The sequence below is a fragment of the Grampus griseus genome (genome assembly GCF_964374135.1).
Source record: "Grampus griseus genome assembly, chromosome: 6".
Classification (NCBI taxonomy): Eukaryota; Metazoa; Chordata; class Mammalia; order Artiodactyla; family Delphinidae; genus Grampus; species Grampus griseus.
Genome location: NC_139000.1, coordinates 61,848,164 through 61,870,545, shown reverse-complemented (window position 1 = coordinate 61,870,545; position 22,382 = coordinate 61,848,164). Strand labels below are relative to the sequence as shown.

Sequence of the window (22,382 nt, the reverse complement as noted above, 5' to 3'; positions counted from 1 at the left end):
TTCAAAATGATCACTATGAAAAGTCTAGTTACTATATGTCACCATACAAAGATATGACATAGTTATTGACTATATTCTCCACACTGTACATTTCATACCCATGACTCATTTATTTTGCAACTTGGAAGTTTGTATTTCTTAATCTCCTTGACCCATTTCTTCCCTCTCCCTACCCCCTTCCCCTTTGGAACCACCTATTTGTTCTCTGTATCTATAACTCTGTTTCTGGTTTGTTACGTTTGTTCATTTGTTTTTTAGATTCCATGTATAAGTAAAATCATACAGTATTTGTCTTTCTCTCACTTATTCACTTAGCATAATGCCCTCTAGGTCTGTCCATGTTGTCATAAGTGGTAAGATTTCATTCTTTTTATGGCTAATATTCCATCGTATAAATATATGATGTCTTCTTTATCCATTCATCTATTGATGGGCACTTGGGCTGCTTCCCTATCTTGGCTATTGTAAATAATGATGCAGTGAACATAGGGTACATATATCTTTTCTAGTTAGTGTTTTTGTTTTCTTCAATTAAATACCCAGGAGTAGAATTGCTAGACCATATGGTAGTTCTATTTTTAATTGTTTGAAGAATCTCCATATTATTTTCCATAGTGGCTGCACCAATTTACATTTCTAACAATAGTTCAAGAGGCTGCTCTTTTCTCCACATCCTCACCAACACTTGTTATTTGTTGTCTTTTTGATAATAGTCATTCTGACAGATGTGAGGTGGTATCTCATTGTGGTTTTGATTTGCATTTCCCTGATGATTAGTGATGTTGAATATCTTTTCATGTGCCTGTTGTCCATCTGTATGTCTTCTTTGGGAACATTTCTCTTCAGATCCTCTTCCATTTTTGTTTTTGTTCTTTTTGTGGTACGCGGGCCTCTCACTGTTATGGCCTCTCCCGTTGTGGAGCACAGGCTCCGGACGCGCAGGCCCAGCGGCCATTGCTCACAGGCCTAGCTGCTGCGCGGCATGTGGGATCCTCCCGGAGCAGGGCACGAACCCGTGTCCCCTGCATTGGCAGGCGGACTCTCAACCACTGTGCCACCAGGGAAGCCCCCTCTTCCACTTTTTAATAGCGTTTTTTTGATGTTGAGTTGTATGCATTCTTTGTGTATTTTGGATACTAACCCCTTAGCAGATATATAGTTTGCAAATATCTTCTCCCATCAGTAGGTGGCCATTTGATTTTGCTGATAGTTTTCTTTGCTGTGGAAAAGCTTTTTAGTTTGATATAGTCCAATATTTTTGCTTTTGTTTCCCTTGCCTGGTGAGATATAGGCAAAAAAGTATTACTAAGACAGATGTTAAAGAACTTACTCCCTATGTTTTCTTCTAGAAGTTTTATGGTTTCAGGTCTTAAATTTAAGTCTTTAATCCATTTTGAATTTTGAATCTGTTCTGAATTTAAATTTTGTGTTTATAAAACTTCCCATTGTTTCTTTCTTTGATACCTTTTATTTCTCTTCTCACTTTTTTTTTTTTACCATTTATTGAAGAAAATTTAAATAATGGTAATATGTTGATGGTATGAATAATTTTTCTACTGATTTTAATGACTGAAATTTTATTTATTTGGTAGGGCTTACAAATAAAAATTCAACTAATTCTAGAAATATCTGTTGAACATATACTGAGAATGAATATTATGAAATATGTAACATAGGCAATGAGGAGCTAAAAAATTATGGTTCTACCATCAAATTACATATACATATATACGCTCATATACACATATACTCACATCATATTATAGCAAATTCTTAAGTTCCAAAGCATGTGGTACAGTCAGTAAGTACTGCAGTAAAGCTGACTGCTACCTGGAGAAGGTAGATCTGCAAAGATGAATGGATTTGGATGGACAGAGAACAAAGAGAAAGGCATTCTTGAGCATGGGGAAGGAAAAGCAAAGACATGGATATAGTATTCTCAAGGTATACTCAGAGAATAGGCAGACCAGTGTTCAAGGTGAGAATAGTGGGTGTGGCCTTTCCCTGCTTCATTTATCTAGTTTGACTCACTCATGAGCCATGCTTTTGCTGGTCTTTAGAACTGCCCAGTGTTTTGCATAGCAGATGAGAGTTTACTCCTTTTCCCCGTTTGAACTCTAACCTCTTTCCCTGGTTTCCTTTACCAAGATTTAACACTTATAGCTTTGTATCCTGATTTGCTCTCTAACGTGTTTTTTTTGTGATTAACTCTCTGGTCCTTTGACTTTGGCTGTTGAGCATGATTTGTGGTTTTGCAAATTTTTATTATTGGCTTTGATTATTAAGAAAATCTTCAGTGATGATGCTATTATCTGGTTTATCCCTTAGATCTTTTTACTCCTCCCATTGGGAAGGAAGAGTGCTCTTACATTGCAAAGCTAACATGGGCAGATAAAACTGTAGGTATGAATGCTAAGGTAAGGGAATTATTCTGCAATAGAAAGCTCTTAGGTGGAATATGTTAAGAGTATATAACTATAGAATAACTATGACTAAAGGGAAGTTATACATAAAAAGTGTTTTATAGTTCTTCAAAGGGAATCTAAGTATAATGTGAAATAGGATAGACTTTCCTTCTTAGGAACACAAGCCTCCACAAAAATGTGAAAATCCACAAGAATTTTAATGTTCCAAAGTTCTATACATAGTAAACATGTGGAAGAATGTAGATTCATGATAGATTTTTAAAAAATAAATCATTGAACTCGCACTGAATTAAAATGTACTCTATGATAAGTGGTACATGTGACTCTAAGTGGTATCACTAGTCATCATTTTGCCAACGATTGTTTTCTCATTGATTGATAGGAGAAACCTAGTAGGAAAAGTGGGTCAGGTATAGTTACATTTTAAACTCTATTCGTATTTATATTGGCTTTGTTTTTCATTCTATAATAAATCTACCAAAGTAAATCATGAGTTTTCTGTTACTAAATCTGTAAGGGAGCTAAAAGAAAAAAAGTGACATATAAACATTCCTTTTCCAGTTTTTTAAACATAGCTCCAAGTGAAATTTGAGACAGCAAATTAACAATGTTTCAGAAAATATTGATGTCTAAATAATTCTCTGTGTACCTTGATTGGTTTCCAAAAACTAAATTTGAAAAAAAGCAGAATCTGAATTTAGCACCTTTCCATCATTCTGAAAACTTGACTCTTACTCTAAAGCATGTATTATAAAGGCAAAAGCTTGTTTTGCTTTAAAAAAAAACAACAACAACAGAATTATTAACTGTATTACTGTGACCCTGAGGACAAAAGAAAAACAACTGTGTTCAGTTTGTGTAATTCACTGCTGGCATTTTCTGTTAACAGTCCTAACATGCAAGTTGCACTTTTAATGCATTTTCTTGCAAGAGTTTTACAATTGCCATAGGAAATAAGGATATGAGAAGCTCAGAATGTTCTGAGTTCAGGAATGGTTTATATAAACAACTGAAAGTCAGCAAAAGGGTTTCCAGAAACACTTGTCAGATTTCTGCTCACAACTTATTGGCCAAAATTTTGTCCCATGGCCATGCCTAGCTACAAGGGTGGTTATTTAACTTCTGCAGGAGGGGTCGTCATTAGAGAAGTTAGTTGGGAATGATTATTGGATTGGTCATACAACAGTATATGTACCTATATTATATGCCCATTAATAGGTCATCCTTAATTTCTTCTTTCTTCATTATAAACATATTCCTTTTCTTAACTAGTTATTGTAATGGTAATAACATAATTTATCAAGCATTTCTGTGCGCTAGGTCATATTTCAAGCCCTTTCCAAACAATTCTGAGGCAGATTTCATTATGTCCATTTTACAAATGAGAAAACTGAAGCACAGAGAAGTAAAGTTAGTTATTTCAAAGTTCATACATCTAGTAATTGGCAGAAGGAAAACACTCTGAAACCAGAGTCTTTACACTTTATACCACCCCTTAATTGTAGGTTAGTGACTGTGCCATTTTGCTTCTTAAATGTCTTTCTTTTCCCCTTTTGTATTACATTATTCATGTTTTAAGTAGAATTCATTATTTTTATTTGTTTTGCCTCAAAAAACCTTAAGCCGTTCATTCTTTGCAGCAAGTGTAGATCAGATCATTTTCTAAAACATAATTCAGAAAGACAACTTGGCCACACTGTCTGTCATGTGGTACAAGCTACCCAAGAATGCTTCATTTTTCTTATTTGCAAAATGATAGATTATTCTTCATGCCCTCTAGCAGCCCTTCAAGATCCATCATCATATAATCTCTGAATTAAAAAAAATATCAGATCTTTGAGGGTCCAGAAGAATATAGTCACCTCAGTTCGTTTTTTGTGAGGGACAAAATTTTCAGATGGTTTGAGAGTCATCACTAGTAAATTTGCAAAGAATCTTCAATTAAAAAAACACAAAGATAATGCTTTGAGGGGAGGGAAAGTGATAAGGAGCTGGAATGCATCAGTTATTAAGGAGTAGGAGGTCTCCTGACTTCTCACGTATATTCCTTTGCATGAGAGGGAAAAAATGCAGAGTTAATAGCTAAAACTATATTTGATTTATAGGTGGATTTGGCTGATGTAAAAATAATTGTAGTAAATTACTCTGAGAATAATTTAAAAACATCAAGAATGAAGCATTTCTCTATTGGTACACGATCCCTCATTAGTAAAGAGTGAAATAACACAGGCTTTGACAATTCTTTCTCCCACGTCGGACAAACAGGCATGATGTTAATGACTTGAAGGAATGCCAACTTGAGGCAATGTTTGGAATTTAACTAGCACTCATAAATACAGGTGGATGTCATAGGATCCCAGCACTGGCTCTGGTTTGGCTTGGCCAGGCCTTAGGTTAAGCATGCTACACAATAATCCAGAATAATAGGTGACAAGATTTGAAAGAGTGTTGTTTAGCATTTATGGGAATGCTCTGCTAAACATTTAAGCAGTGGTAACTGTGGTTGCCTAGAAATAGTGTGAGATGGATGTACCAGTCAACCAAATCCAAACAGAAACTATATCCTGCTGTGCAAGGAATTAAAACCCTGTGCAAATCTAATTCTAATTCCTTTTCTCTCCTTGCTTCATACCACTATTATATTTCCATATTTACTCTGAGAAATCCTTCTTCTGCTTTGGAAAACATAGATAGCATGATATTGGACCATAACAATACATGTTAGCTATAAATATAACTATATGCAGACAAATCTTATTTTGGTACATCTCAGGCCAAGAAGAGGTACTTTGAGTTAAGCATAATATTTTTGTGCTATAATCTGCACGCTGTAAGTTTTGGAGTCTGTAATGCTTAAGTTAGAATCTTAGATCTGACCATTACTATTTGAATGAACTTCAGTAATTTATTTAGAGATTTAGCTGGGTTCGAAATAGCATGGATTTGCTACTGTACCCATGGTCATTAGACAGCCCTCAGCAGAAGAATATTCTCAATTCCATGAGATGCAGTTTCTGGTATTCAGCATCTGGTAGTAATCATGGAAATAGGTATTCTCATTCTCTTTAGTTTTTATTCTGATTCTGTTAAATAAACCTATCCCCTTGGAACAAGTAACAAATAGATGCTGTGTTAGCAAGGAATCTATTGACAAACTCCAAACCACCAATTTATTAGCATTATCTTAAATAGTTCTCTTGGAAAATGGTCCAAGATTAAACACGATTTAATAGTGGAAAGATTTATGCACAGATAATTGAATTATACTATGTCTCCCTTTGTAATGAGAAAACAAATAAAATAAATCTCCCTAAAATAATACTTTTGATATTTCCCAAGGATATATTTTACAGATTTTACATTAATTCAACAATACCACTTTCCACGTTAGAGCATGCTTCTTATTCAGCAACTGTCATACTGTATTGTAATTGTCTTCATTCCTCCTTAGATTATAAGCTCTTATATGAGCAAGACAAAAAGCTAAAAATATTTTAGAGATTTTTAAAATTTTTTGGCTGTGGTTCAGGTGGTGTTTAAAATATGGAGAAACGGAGGCAATATTATTGGCTACAAATGCATTTTATTGAAACTAATAATTATAAGTATTGTTATAATATCCATTTTGACAGTACAGAAAATGTATTTGAAACTCAACCACTCTTCAAACAAATGGCCATCTAATGACAAACACTTCAAGATGAAGGGTAGCTCTGAATGAGTCATAAGAGTCACTGAGGAAATAAGCAAATGAGAATTATCTTGTTGAAATTAAAAACCCAGTTTTAAAAGATGGCTGATCTCCCGTTTACCAGTGTGGTAGGGAGATTACAGAGCACATGCTGACCAGTTCATGTAATATGGTTCAAGTCACCCCCCCCTGCCAAAGTGTCCTAAGTGCTTCTTAGGAAGATCTGACATTTAGGGCTTCTTCCCAGAGTGGAGGTTTCAAGTGGTGTCACTTTAGCTGTTAGGAGCCCAAGCATATTTATTAGCACTCATCATATTTATTCATGAAGTCAAAAGGAATGGGAGTTTGGTCCCACATGAATTGTCTTAAGACATGGTTTGTGAAAATTCTGGGTAGCTGGCCAAATCCTATTGTACCCTCTCTTATAATTTAGCCCAGAACTTTCTTGTTGAGGTATCTACTTTCTTATTGGGTAATAAAAACAAGTGCAGAACTACAGCAGAGAAAGACTTAGGTAGAGGCATTGTATTAGTTAAGTAACATATTCACAGGTTTTGAAGATGAGGAGGTAGACAGCTTTGTTGGGGGTCATCACACTGCATAACAAAGTTTGCTCTCTGGCCCCCTGCAGTGTGTGTCCATCTCATATGTAAATTACATTCACTCCATCTCAACATTCCCAAATGCCTCAACTCAACACAGCATCTCATCACCTCAAAAGTCCCACATTTCTTCAGCTAAATCATCTAAATCAGATATGGGTGTGGCTTGGGTATCATCCATTCCCAAGGCACAATTCTCCATGTGCAAACCTGTGAAACGCAAGAAACAAATTACTTGCTCCCAAAATAGAGTGGTGGGGCAGGTATAGAATAACAGTCAGAGACATTTCAATTCAAAAGGGGGGAAAAAGAAGGGAAAGAAAAATAGGGGTCACCATTCTCAAGCAAGTTTAAAATGCAGCTGAAACATGAGTGTTAGGTTTCAAGGCCTGAGAATATCCTCTGTGGTCGTCAGCTCTGTCCTCTGGGCTTGTGACTCCTCCCTCTGAGGTTGAGGTTCCGCCCTTGGAGCCATCCTCCCTTTTCCACCAAGGGTAACATGTATTTGCAGCTGAATAGCTTTATCAGCCTGTCTCCTCCCTATGGAATTTTGGGGTTCCTATAGCTCTTTCATTTTGACTTCTCTATCCCTTTCAGTCCAAGATGGCAATGGTTTTGCTGGTATAAAATTATCAAGGACGTTATGAGTCTCCTGTGTATGTCACAGGAATTCAATACCTTAGATAAGAAGCCCCTCCACAGGCCTTTCTTAGAGAATTTCATCTCTGTTTTTGGCTTCTGCTGGCATGGTTGAGGGGATCCATGAGTCACATGCCTGATCTCTTCAAAGAGTCCTCACTGTGACTGAATACTCTGACCTTTGGATTTTTTTGAGGCATTAGAAAAAGGTTGTCCAGACACACTCTTGGTTTTCCCACCAGAACACTCTTTCTGAACAGTGAATCTCCTAATTGTAGTGTCTTTTGCAATCTAGATAGCTAAGAATTTCCTATTTCATCAAGTCCCAGTTCCCTTTTGATTAAGCTCTTCCCCCCTTCCTTATCTAGGGACATCTTCCCGTCTCAAGATCCTTACCTTAATCACATCTGTAAAGTCACTTTTGCCACGTAAGGCATTCACAGGTTACAGGAATTAGGATACGACATCTTTGGGAGATGGAGGGGGTGGGCCATTATTTTTTCCTACCAAAGAATGTGCTACACAAATGAGTTCCTGGAGAGCATGGTTGGTACCTTCTTCCATTTTTTATCACCTGATCCTAGCACAGTTATTGCCTGTACCTAGAAGGCACTCAGAAAACTAATAATTGCTTTAGTCAAAAAAAAATTTATTTTGTGTCTACTGTAAGACACTTTAGAGGAAAATTAGAGGGTGTGGCTCTGTCATGGAGCGCTCAGTAGGAAAGTCCCAAATGACTTTCTTTGGAAGCATTCAGCATCCTGGATGAGGAAGCAGTCTCTAAGGATATGTCTGCCTGTTCATGCAGCCACTCAGTCACCCATTCCCTCATTCATTCATTCATTTGACAAATACTTGTTGAGTCCTCACTTTATCCAGGTGATTTCATAGGACTGGTCATACATACTGCAGCCCCAGAGCTGACTGGTGTGTGTGTGTGTGTGTGTGTGTGTGTGTGTGTGTGTGTGTGTGTGCGTGCGTGCGTGCGTGCGTGCGTATGCACGTTTCTCGGGGAGTAATAGGAGTCTGGAAGCATATGGTGGTGGACAAAACACAGGTCTTGTTCTCAAAGACCTTACATTCTAGTGTGGGGAAGCAGAGAGTACATGCAAAAATTATGTATCAAGTGATGATATGAGGAGAAATAAACCAGGGTAAGGGCAGCATGTTCCAGGTGTGCTATGTAAGGAGTCCTCTTGCCATTTGGTTGGAGACCAAAAAGAACTGGGGAATCAAAACTTAAGAACATTCAGGAGATGAACATTTCAGAAAGAGGAAATGGAAAGTGCAAAGATTCTGAGGTAAGGACTTGCATAGACTTTGAGATCGGACGCGCAGGCTCAGCGGCCATGGCTCACGGGCCCAGCCGCTCCGCGGCATGTGGGATCCTCCCGGACCGGGGCACGAACCTGTGTCCCCTGCATCGGCAGGTGGACTCTCAACCACTGTGCCACCAGGGAAGTGCAGACTTTGAGATTTTTAAAGAATAGTAAAGATGTAAATGAGGCTCACAATGAGAGAGGGTGGAGAATGGTATGAGATGAAGTCAGACAGGTTAGAAAGATTACAGATTGCATAGGATTTTGTAGTCTGTGCTAAAGAGTTAGTTTATGCTTAGAGATGGAAGTACATTAAAGGGTTGGTACAGAGGCTGGCAAAAAATCTGACTTGTTTCTTAAAAGATTACTGTTTGCTATGTTGAATATTAACTGTGGGAAAGTAAGGGTGGAAGCCAGGAAACAAGACAGGGCTATTGAAATAGTCCCAGGAAGAAGTGACACTGACTCGATTAGAGTGGTAACAGGGGTACTATGAAAATCTATAGCTCATTCTGGATATATTTCTAAGGTAGAACACATATGATTTACATGACAGATTGGATATGGTAGATATGGTGTGAGAGAGAGCACTTAAGAAATGACTTCAAGGATTTGGGCTGAGCATTTGATAATTAGAGCCATCCTTCACCGAACTGGGGAAGATTACAGAACAAGAGCAAAATTTCAATTTTGGTTATGTTTAGATTGAGATGCTTATCAGACATCAAGTAGAGATGCCGTGGGGTCAGATAGATGCAGGAGGCTAGAGTGCAGGGGAGAGACTGAGCCTAGAGATATACTTTGAGGAATCTCAGCATGTAGATGACATTTAAAGCTGTGGAACTGGATGAAATCCCCAGGGGAATAATTTCAGAAAAGAAGTGGTACCAGAATTGAACCAAGAGACACTCTTGTGTGTGGAGGTCAGGAGTATGAAGAGAAGCCGCAACAGAGTTATGCTAACAAGCAGGCAGTGGGGAATGAGGGAATCCAAGAGAGAGGGATGCCTTGGAAGCCAAATGAGACAGTCTTTCAAGAAAGCAGTGATCGGGGCTTCCCTGGTGGCGCAGTGGTTAAGAATCTGCCTGCCAGTGCAGGGGACATGGGTTCGAGCCCTGGCCTGGGAGGATCCCACATGCCCACGGAGCAACCAAGCCCATGCGCCACAACTACTGAACCTGCGCTCTAGAGCCCGCGAGCCACAACTACTGAAGCCTGTGCACCTAGAGCCCGTGCTCCGCAATAAGAGAAGCCACTGCAATGAGAAGCCCACGCACTGCAACGAAGAGTAGCCATCTCTCGCCACAGCTAGAGAAGGCCCGCCTGCAGCAACAAAGACCCAACACAGCCAAAAAATAAAGAAATAAAATAAGAAAAAAAAAAGAAAGAAAGAAAGCAGTGATCAAATGTGTCAACTGCTGCTGAGATATCAACGAGATGAGGACCTCAAAATAACCATTTATTTGGGCATCATGGTGGTGATTGTATTTTGATGGGATTGGGGATCAAAATGCCTGATTGACATTATTCGTGGAGCTCCAAGTGTCTTTACAATTCACCCGGCAGCAAAGGATCATATTGCATTTCTAAAGGTTGGCAAATACCTAGAACTTGACGCTATGCAATTTGGGGCTGACATAGTATAAATACTGAAGTTTCTTTGAAGTTAAGACTTCTAAGTTGGTTATTTTGAGTTCCTTTATTTTCAAAACTCCAGAAATGTAATAGCTTTAAATTGTCTAAATTCCTTACCTCCAATTATCTTATCTTCTCCCCAGTATAAAACAGACAAGTCCATAAAACGGAGAGGTTACTGCAGCTGAGGAAAATTCCATTTTTCTGGGAGAACACAACTCAGTGCAGGCAGAATAGTTTGAAGGCACTTCAACTTTTTACCCCATTTCCTCGTGGTACTGACAGAGATCAAATATCAAACGCTCCAGGTCATAGATTTGTTATGGGAATTTTTTAGTTGAAAATGCATTCATTCTCTTGAGACCAATGAATATGTCAATAATTAGTGTTTAGTTGCATATTCCCCTCCTCATAGTAAAATCAACTATCAAAACATTGTTGGCTTATATGTTACTCCATATGTCTAAATTATAGACTCTATATTTGGTATCTTTTACAAAAAAAAATAGGAATAGCTGTAAAGCACATGCAACAGTGAAATTTATAGAGCCAAAAAACAGTTCTCAAGTGTTCTTCCAATGTTCATTATAGGTCCCTTAAAATAAGATGCATACATGAAAACTGTTCTATACATTTACTCATGCTTGTTCATTTCCTTTGTATAGGGAAGAAATTTATAGCGGGCGTAGGATGGACAGATAGCAGGGGAAGCTGATTGGTAAAAGGAGGGTGTGAAAGAAATTGGCCGGATTGCATTTACAATCTGAAACAGTGATCTGAGGACAGAAATCATCTTTCCTGTGCCTGGCTTGTTCTAGACAAATCTCAGGGTTTGAAGAGGTTAAAATTTAGCCTCGAAGCCTCGTGTAGTCTTGCTGTCTGCTCACTTCTCTCTTGTTGGAAATGTTCTCCTTGCAGTGCTATAGACATACAGTTACATATGTCATTACCCTCTGTTTGAAATTCTTCAGTCTTGGTTCTAAGGATGTTTTATCTACTAGATCATAATGCATGCTCTTGGATTTTAATATGGTAAAAAAAACAAAAACCTGTGCTACAAATTGCTTGGCTTAATTCCAGATTAAAACTAAACAAATAAAATAGCCAACCCACCAGCCTTTACTAAGTTTAAAATGAAAGAAAGTAGAAAGGGGGAAATAGATGAGGAATAGATGGCATGTGGCCAACTCCCTGATTTACCTATAAGCACATCACTGACTGGACATGTGATTTCAAGAAAGGGCTCAGAAAGCTCATATTCAAAAATGTAGGTCCTACTGATTTGGAAGAAAAATGATTGCTCATTTTATTTTTGTCAGGGATTAAGTTTGCATTCTCATCCATACGTTATTATTTTACTACTATAGGTACCAAGTTTTACTGTTAGAATAAGACAGGCTCCTGTTTAAGTGCCAGCTTTGACACTTACTGGGAGATTTGACCCGGTTACCTACTTTCTACATGTTTCATTTTCCTCAAACACAGAACGGAGACAATCCTGACATGAGATTGTTGTTGATGAGGATTTTATCAGCAATTTACGAAAAAAGGACTACTGTAAAAAACCTACAGGGTCTATATTAATTGGAAATTGAATAATATATAACCTGGAAAGAACAAATGTGACAAGTATGCAATACGTATAATAACAAAGGAAATCTGGGGGAAATCATTTCTTAAGTATAGGCATTTTAAAGTTACAAGTAGAAAGACTTTTTGATTCCTATTGTCAAGTGTTTAGTGCAGAAACCTATATCATTACAAAGAACAGCTTGAAATCTCAATAAGATTCACTCACTAGGAATCATCAAGGTAAAAGAAATGTAGAGGATTAATAATATTACATCAAAACTAAATGTTCAGTACGAGTGATATTTTCAGATGTCATTTCAGAAAATTAAGAGATTATTTACCCATCCCAGGATGAAAGAATCTATTAGACTATTAGACTTCTTAAGGGAATAGTGATTCTACTTCCCACTCTATCCATCCATCCATCCATCCATCCATCCATCCATCCATCCATCCATTCATTCATCCATTGTGTGCATCTATGTCTTTATATATCCTAGAATTGTAAAATGCATGCAGTAAGCATCAACAAAATCTAAAATACAATTAAATTTAGGACACCTTAACCTCTAATCACCTCCATACCTAATCTCAATTATTCTTTGAAATTTGGGAGAATCATATATATCATTACACAACTTAGTCTACAGCTTGAGTTAGAATCACTGATGACAAAATGCTGATCTATGAACAGCAAATTTAACTGAACAGATTGCATAGAGTTGGGGCTTCCAAATGATTGTCATGAGAAGTGTGTGACTAACAGTATTGTTGACTTCACGCTAGGACATTGTGGCCTAGAAATAATGCCTAGCTTTGTCCCGAGCATTTTGTTCAACCCAACATACAAACAGTAATAAACCTCAGTGTCTTCTGGAAAATGAATCTCTGAAACATTTAAGAATACAAGCAACAAAATTAGCTACTATCAGACTTTGGTTTATTGTAAAATTTAGCAAAGTTTATCTTGTAATCCCTGACCCCTTGCCCTGAAAACAGAAGCAAAAACATAATTATTGCTTATTCTTTTCCCCCTACCTTATTTGTGCCACTGTGAAAGAAGGGAGAAAAATCACTGTAATAAATAAAAATAGAGACATAAGAGAGACAAAGATTAATCAGTCCAGGTGAGAAATACTAGGAGCAACAGAAATACCATCAAGCCGTCCAAAATAAGCTTCTTTTTAAAAGGTTGTCATATTTTTAAAAAATCACACCAAAAATATAGCAGCGGAGAAGAAGGATAAATACAAGTTAATTGCACACCAATCCCATGCAAAAAACTGGGTCATTAGCCAAAGCAGTAGTATTCAGAATCCAATTTGGGACGCTTGTGCAGTGCGTGTGAGTCCCCTATGACTGAGTTGTCACTGAACTGGTCCAAGTCTGAGGGGGTCTGATGGCCTGGGACATCGTCTGCCAAAGTGTCCAGGTAGCTCCCCACGGAGATGCCATCGAGCCCGTCGCTGCCATCATGGAGGCTGTTGTAGCTGCCATATAAGGAGGTGCTCTGACTCTCCAGTAAGCTGCACAGGCTGCCACTGAGACTGCTGCCTCGGCTGGTGATGGTGGCTTTCTCTTCAATCATCCACTTGATGGACTCAATGCTCTCGTTAATGAGGAGCAACTGGCGCATGAGCCTGCCGTCTGTGGCTCTGAGGTTAACCTACGGAGGACAGGGAGAGAGGAGAGACCTGCCAGTTACTCTGTGTTCTTGAAAGACCCAAAAGGCATTTAAATTCTGTCTTCTGCAGTCTATGATTTTAAATCCATAGAATAAAATACAAATTCACTTGAGTGCAGGATCTTTTTGAAAACTGCTGACAAATGGTAGACGTCTTAATCAAAGAACCCACTTCCTGTCAGCCCCATCAGGTGCCAAAAGCACGATAAAACTCCAACTGCATCCCTGACCTTGAGCAAGCCGCCTGGAAGTAACCTATTGAATGGCAGATTCTGTCAAGAATCTTATTCTCTCTCTGGCCAGATTAATAGTTTATCCATGTTAATTGAGAACATGTGTGTGGACATTGAGAGGTGGAGAGAAGAGGAATGTATAAATTAAGGAATCATCATCGTCATTGCAGCAGCTCCTATTTTTTGAGTGACGATGTGGCAAGCACCATTACAAAACCTAACACTCATTACATTATAACAGTAACCCTGTGCCGTAGGTATTATTATTTTTATCCCCGTTTTTTAGATGAAGAAACTGAAATCTAGAAAAAAAAAAAGTTCAGAGTACAGAAAAGGTCTGCACTTTTTATTTATTTATTTATTTTTGTGGTACGCGGGCCTCTCACTGTTGTGGCCTCTCCCGTTGCGGAGCACAGGCTCCGGACGCGCAGGCTCAGAGGCCATGGCTCACGGGCCCAGCCGCTCCGCGGCATGTGGGATCCTCCCGGACCGGGGCACAAACCCGCGTCCCCTGCATCGGCAGGCGGACTCTCAACCACTGCGCCACCAGGGAAGCCCCAAGGTCTGCACTTTTTATGATTATATTGACAAATATATAATGCTGAATAATGCTTTTATTTTTAAGAAGAACCAAAGTGTTTTAATATTCCCTGAATCCAGAAGTGTGCTGATAAACGAGGCCAATCCACTCTACACAATGAATGTACAGATGTTTTCTGTAGATCTGATTATTTCCTTCAAATTTGTCTAGGGAAGTCCCAATCAAAATTGGATATGAGACTCTGGGGAGGTTCTAGAACTCCCCATAGTGCTTTCTAGGTGTATAGTGTTTTTGATGGTTTTAAGTTACTTCAGAGAAATCTGTCTTCTCAGCCACAAAGCAGAATTTCTTTGTAGGCCCTACAGTTCAATGGGAATATATGTTAACATCAAGAGTGTGGTTGTTCTGGGGAAGGTGGGGAAAGGGAGGCTGCAAGAAGTCTCATGATAGCCCTTGTTCTTGTTGGAACTGAAGAAATAAGGCTCCTACAAAAATGCCAGGGCCTGGACAGGGAGGCAGAGACAAATTTGGCCACCAGAGGTCCTAGTCACACTCATTATGGTTTGAAAGGGATTCCAGTTTCTTCTGTTGGGGTCTTTAACCCAAGAGGCTGGACTTTGCTAATTCTCTCTTTAAGACCCAGGACTAATTCAGATTTGTGGGTTTCTAGAATTCTCAAAGGCACTCAGTCGTGAGTGACTCAAGCCATGAGGGAGAAAGAAGCCTATTGTCTTCAGATGTATGCATTCATATTGTAAAAATATTTCCTGGGTAGGAGTTAATCTGTAACTGAAGGGGAACTTTGGATTGAGTGAATATGATAAAGAAATATTGGGACAGATGGAATTTCTACAGTGACTTCAAAGATGTAAGATTATAGGTTGAAATGTGTGTGCATGTATATGCACACACATACGTATGTATAAATATAAAAAGCATGAAGTACAATTTAAGAACCCTTAATTTTGCTAGGATATTAAATAAAGTAACTTGGGTGACTGCCTTGTCTTCTCTGAGAAATGCACCAAAAATGCATAGGGGGTCAGCAATGACAATCATTTCTCTCTGAGGTATTCATGAGCAGAACTTAGTAAGTCTTGAGATGCTTTTCTATTTGTGGTGTTGTCTCAATGACCTTGCAGTAATGTTGTGTGGGGGCAGGATGTTTTTTTGGCAATCTTCATATTCAAATACTCCCCATACTCCATGAGTCATCAAGATACTGTTCAAATTACAAGCAATACAACCAATATGTACAAATCATCCACAATTTGCTTACATCCACTAAGGAGCCTAGAAAATAAATTGGAGCCGTAGTCTTACAAAATTCTTCAGTTAGTCATCTGTAGCTGATAAAACTTGCTGTGCCCATTGTAGGCGTGGTGCAACAGAGGTGTGACCATTTCCCGACAGCTCCGCAAACGAAACACAGCTGCATTTGTTCACATCCCCACCCTGTCCTGTGAAATTGTTCCCACACGTGCCCAGCTCTGGGCGTGTTCCTTGTTACTCCCCTCACTTGAAATACTTGACTCTCTTGCTGTCCAGATCCTCCCCTTTCTTGAGGTCCTACTTCTCCCATCAAGCACCACTTGCTGATTCTAGCCTCTTCTGCTGGCCCGCTTAACCTCTCAGTCCTTTTAGTTTGTATCTAACAGTATACCTTAATTTTGTACACTTATGTTGCTACCTATGATTGTGTCTTCTCACTGGTTCTTCAGGTAAGCTTTCAGTTCCTTAAAGAAGCTGTGTCTTACATTTCGTACATCTCTTAAGGTCTGTCTTAAGCATGGATTGCTTTTTTTTTTGGAAATAGTCAAAATTTTAGGATCTGAGAAAGTTCAGCTGTTGAGACAACAATAATACACATTCCCAGCAACTGTATCAACTGGGGGTTAAAACATACTTAGGATAGTTTTTTTCCAGCAGTTTTTGTCTGAGCTAAACAGCGGCTGCATCACATAAAAATTGTTCAGTTTTGTTGAGCAATGTGAATGAGAGGGGAGTAGACGCTGAAGTAACAAAAGCTTCCTTTGACCATGAATGATTTATTGAAATTAAAAAAATTCTTTTCTTCTGAAAGCAAACATTCACAGGCCATTGAACCACTGTTAGGGGAAAAATGACAAAAGCAAGTCACTTAGAACGTGTTGATCTGTCTGGTAATGATTACAGACTTACCTGTGTCTAACCCTGTGTCCTCCTGGGGAGAGAGTAAACAGCTTCCCACCGTAGGAGCCCACGGCTTCCTGCCCATTACCTGGCGCTCCAGGCCACTTCACACTGCTTTCTCCTGGAACTAACGTGCGATTATGCTACTGCGGATGAACCTTCAAAGTAGGAACAATTCACCACAGGACTAAATCACAGTGTGGCTTCTGTCTCCAGTAGCTGCCCTCCCTTTCCTCACTGTTAGTATGTCAGTCCTTAGGAAGTCTGGCCATCCATTAAAAAGACGGTAGACTTGCCCCTTGGGCAGAAATATGTGTGGTTTTCTCACTTGAGGTCATATAAGATCCCAGGGCTTTACTCTGAAGATATTGGGAGTTGGGAGGCCCTCCTCATTGTCTGAGGTTAAGTGACTCCTCCTTGGAGAGCGCCTGTCTGGTCAATCATGGTATCCAGTCTCCACGCTTAGTTGTACACAACATTTCTATGTTTTTATGTTCTCTCATAATACTTATGACTAGTGGAAATCATCTTGCTTATTATTGTTTACTTATTATTTTCTGTATCCCACATGAGCTTGTAAGCATCACAGTGAAGGGGACTTGGTCTGTCCTGTTCACCACTCTGTGCCCAAGACCTACAAGAGTGCTTGACACATAGTAGGTATACAATTAGTATTTGTCCAAGGGCTGAATGATTGCTTCAGGTTGAACCATCTGTCAGGAATGCCCCTCCCTTGGGTTTTGCTGTGATATGATACTTGAAGGGAAAGAATAAGGTAACTTCAGGAAAGAGCTTTGCAGTATTGAAGCAAATCCAGCATGAAATCCCATTCCCATTCATTCACAGAATTCAAACACTGAATAACTGGGGCAAGGTTATTCCTAGCTTAAATGTACAGATCACAAGATAGTATCTCTGAAAGGAAGTGGACTTCATGGGGTGAATCACACTCCAAACATTACTCTGTTTGTTCCGAGGTAATAACTGATACTAGCACAGCACAGTTGTTCTGTGAACACTTGGTGAAAAAAGTTAAAGGGAACAAACAAATAGAACATTACCAAAAAAATTTGTTTGGAAGGTTTTCATTCATTGATCCAAAGAAATGTCAATGTCCTTTCCTGTTTTCCTCTTCACTTGTCCACTTTGGCCATTACAGTTATTGCAATGCAATCCATCTTTGTACTTCATAAGTCTCTCATGCTTTAGGATTGTATCCTAACAGGTCTCTCAACTCTAGACTGAATGAAGCCTGAAGTTTCATACCATTTTTGAACAAGCAATGAACTGGGTCTAGGGTAGAAATTGAAATGGGGGGTCTTGAAAGAGCAAATATTCTTTTTTTTTTTAATTGGAGTAAAATCGCTTTACAATGTTGTTAGTCTCTGCTGTACAGTGAAATGAATCAGCTATATGTATACCTGTATCCCCGTCCTCTTGGACCTCCCTCCCGAGCTGAGCTCCCTGTGCTATATAGCAGGTTCCCACTGCTATCTATATTACACATGGTAGTGTACTTATGTCAAACCTAATCTCCCAATTCGTCCCACCCTCCCCTTACCCCTCTGTGTCCACATGTCTGTTCTCTACATCTGTGTCTCTATTCCTACCCTACAAATAGGTTCATCTGTACCATTTTTCTAGATTCCACATATATGCGTTAGTATACGATATTTGTTTTTCTCTTTCTGGCTTACTTCACTTTGTATGACAGACTCAGGGTCCATCCACATCTCTACAAATGACCCAATTTCATTCCTTTTTATGGCTGAGTAATATTCCATTGTATATATGTACCACCTCTTCTTTATCCATTCATCTATCATTGGACATTTAGGTTGTTTCCATGTCCCGGCTATTGTAAATAGTGCTGCAATGAACATTGGGTTACATGTGTCCTTTTGAGTTATGGTTTTCTCAGGGTATATGCCCAGTACTTTGGGATTGCTGGGTCATATGGTAGTTCTATGTTTAGTTTTTTAAGGAACCTCCATACTGTTCTCCATAGTGGCTGCATCAATTTACATTTCCACCAACAGTGCAAAAGGGTTCCCTTTTCTCCACACCCTCTCCGGCATTTATTGTTTGTAGATTTTGTGATGATGGCCATTCTGACTGGTGTAAGGTGATTTGCAGTTTTGTAGTTTTGATTTGCATTTCTCTAATAATTAGTTTTGATTTGCATTTCTCTAATAATTAGTGATGTTGAGCATCTTTTCATGGGCCTCTTGGCCATCTGTATGTCTTCTTTGGTGAAATGTCTATTTAGGTCTTCTGCCCAATTTTTAATTGGATTTTTTTTGATATTGAGCTCCGTGAGCTGTTTGTATATTTTGGAGATTAATCCTTTGCTGCTTTGTTTGCAAATATTTTCTCCCATTCTGAGGGTTGTTTTTTCATCTTGTTTATGGTTTCCTTTGCTGTGCAAAAGCTTTGAAGTTTCATTAGGACCCGTTTGTTTATTTCTGTTTTTATTTTCATTACTCTAGGAGGTGGGTCAGAAAAGATCTTGCAAATATTCTTAATAATAAACTTTTCCAGATCTATGTTTTTGTCCAGACTATCATTTTAATACTGCAAGAATACAAAGGTTATGAATTGGCTCAGTGGAATCCAAGAAAGAGAGAAGGTGGTCACATTTTCATTTAATCAGGGAGTTGCCAACTAAGTTGACTTCTTTGGTGATGGTGTGAGGAACACAGGACAGGGCTCTGGCCTGCCACTGCCACCGTCTACCTGTTGACCTTTGGGCAAGGTGGCTTGGTATATACAACTTCTGTATACATGAAGAAGAATCCTGGGGGTTTATTCTGAGCTCCAGTGAGCCACAGGATCCAGTGAACGTAGGAAAGCAGTCTGTGAACAAAGACTAATTTCTGCCCAATAATGAAGATTTAATTCAACTGAGGAGTCCACCTGTCACTTTTGTTTGCCTTTTATATTGAGGTTTCATTGAAAATGTTATTTGCTAAGAAGATTCTGTAGATCAGATTGTCTCAGGATTACTCTTCATTCTAACATAGTCTCTGATTGTCATTCCTGTGGCCATTTGATTACAAAATTGTTTCTACGACTAGAGAACCATGCAAGCTCTACAGGAGACAGACCAGTCAATTTGCTGCTCCATCTCCGGCAAATTACTTAGCTAGTAAAACACTCATGGCTAAAGTTTGAGCTCTCCATGTGAATTTTAATCACCTTATCAGAAATTGTGTGGTAACAGTAATTTTAGCTTTTGCCATTTGAGTTTCCCTAAAAATCGTATTTGTGTCTGCTCCAAGATAAACATACATATCATCTTTAATAGGTCTGTATATTAACTGAAATGTGCACATGGGCTGCTGGATGTATCTGCCAAATAGGGACGTTGCTCCCTCCACCTTGTCATCGTGCAGGCTTGCACAGCGCCGTGTGTTCATCTCTCTCACAAAGCTCTCCTGCGCCATTTTTATCCTTTTATTTATGGGAATTGACTAATCAGATGAAAGCAAGCCATCTCCCAGTTATAAATCCCTACTCTAAAATCCACAGTATCCATGACCCAAATCCCAAATGTCCAGAAAGCTGTTATATGAATTAGAAGAAAGACTACTTTGCAAGCAAGTTCATAATCATGCACATGAAGAAAGGAAAATAAATAAGATTTACCTTGTAATGTGATGCTCTAATCCTAGTGTGCAAGTAGAAGAAACCAATCGGCATTTTTTTTCAAATTTGTAGTTAGGGGGAGGCCTCTTTTCTAGCCATATTTATTTCTAAATATACAAAAAAAAAAATTCAAAAGCATCTATGTGTACTCATTTAAAGAGCTTTTGTAAAGGTGCTTAGAATATTGTTTTTCCAGCAGTTTATCCCAGTTTATCTGGATATTCCCTTTATATAACCTCCTCATGTCTAAATTTGCTCCCTCTTCACATTTGCCAAATTCTCATCCTCAGTTTGATGAATACAGAAGATTTTCTGCCTACTCATCCTTAAAATTTCCAGCAGTTTTATTAATAGCTGTAATTCTAAAGCACTCCTCTAACTGTTCTCTCAGAGGACCCATAAGGATATCACTGTCTCTTTACAGTCTGAGAAGACACTCTACAGTATTTGCACCCACTGCTTTTGGTTTAGAATGCTTTAGGAGAAGAGCCTGTAGCATTTACAAGTCAGTGTTATTCTGCCAAAGCTTTCCTCTGCCTTCTTAGCCAGTTCAAAATTTACAACAGAATTTGTTTTGAACTGGGCAACAAAGGATTCCATTTTTATATCAGTCGGCTTCGTCTTCCTCCATTTGAGTTGTTTTTATGTGGAGTTGAACATTAACTAAAACAGTTCACTTTTTTCTTTAAAACCTCACAGAAGAGTAATTTCCCCAAAGACTAAATTACTACATAAAAACACTATCATCAGCACAGCTGACCGGTTGATGTTGTTTTGATAAATTAGAAAGTTGCATCTGGTTTATTTGAAAGGGGCACGTGTGACTCCCCTGAATCTTGAACATAAATTCCTGCCACCAGGCCTGCTCATGAGATCTGTATAGTGTCTGCTGGCGAGTCCTCTGATTACCAAAGTAAGACAGAGAGCTTTTCAGCCTTATTCGGTCAGGTTTTAGGTCCAGTTGATACTTAGATGCCTATGACGTCATTTCCTTTTCCACATCCTAGTACAGTGAAAATTGTTTTCCTGAGAGCTTTTAATATGTATATGCAAAGTGTAATTTTGGCTAATGTAAGAGACTGTAAATCACCTGAGCTGAAATGCATTTGGAATGATGTCACTAAAACATGGACTCCCCACATTTGTAGCAGAACACAGACCAGCCAAGAAGTGTTTCCACTAACTTATAATAAATGTTCTCTCTGCATGTGCATTTTTTTAATTTAGAACTTAAAATGATATTTTTACATGGAAGACTAGGATATGGTAATGTACCCCTCTGTGATTTGTAGTGGCCATGTTTCCCTTGGGAGGGAAGGAGACAGGGTGGTGTGCTGGTAGATGTTGAATAATTGGCTCCCTGGCAAAACTATGCACACACGTACACACACACAAACATGCATACATGCATGTAGTAGAAACTGTTCTGATACAAAAGATGTGTAGCACACTCTTCACAAATAACACTAAAATATACAGTACCTTTTATTATAAATTCCATATACTGTAACTAATTGATTCTCAGAGACTGTTTTTGTTCATTTTTGTTGAATTCTTGTATGTACAGCAACTTGTGGTTTCAGTTTCAACCATAATTTAACAAATAGAATTGATCCCAATCCACCTACTCTTTTCTAAATAGTTTTTCATCCTTAAATCTGATACGTGATCTGTTGTTAAAGTATTTTTCACCCTAGTACAAATTATATTCATTAAACTGAAGCCTGTTTCAGCCTTAGCACGAGTTACGTCTGAACTTTACTGGTTTGTCAGTGATGGGAGCAATTTTGCTGAACCGGATAATAGTTTTTGACTGCATGAAGAGTATTTACCAATTTTTTTTGTGTTATTGATAATGTAATAGCTAAGGACATGACACACTTTTAAGCTGAATCTGTAGTATTAACATTTCCCTGTCTTGAGGACAATCAACAAAATTAAGTCAAGTTCTGATTTATAGCATTTTCCAATTTCTGTGCTGTAAATACTCCTACCATGGCCAGTTTCAAGCTACCAATGTGATGTCACCAAACAGGGTTCGTAAGAGATGCTCGGTAGTACAGCATTATGTAGTGTGAAAACCCTGTAGATACAACAGATGTTTTAAATAACCTAAAAAAAAGATTAAACGTAAAGTGTAGAAAATAATTACAAAGTGATGATTTTGAGTATCTGTTACCTTTGTTTTTTCATATAAATTATTAATTTGTAGGTTTATAT

General features: G+C 38.5%; 1 protein-coding gene across 1 annotated transcript in view; it reads right to left on the bottom strand.

The window, feature by feature from the left end:
- Positions 1–12,813: 12,813 nt before the first annotated feature.
- The window catches only part of LURAP1L (leucine rich adaptor protein 1 like), a 44,962-nt gene continuing 35,393 nt past the window's right edge, over positions 12,814–22,382 (bottom strand). Inside the window, exon 2 of the mRNA XM_082655925.1 lies at positions 12,814–13,550. Within this exon, the coding sequence (XP_082512051.1) occupies positions 13,176–13,550 (375 nt within the window). The 3' untranslated portion in view covers positions 12,814–13,175. The remainder of the gene's footprint in view (positions 13,551–22,382) is intronic.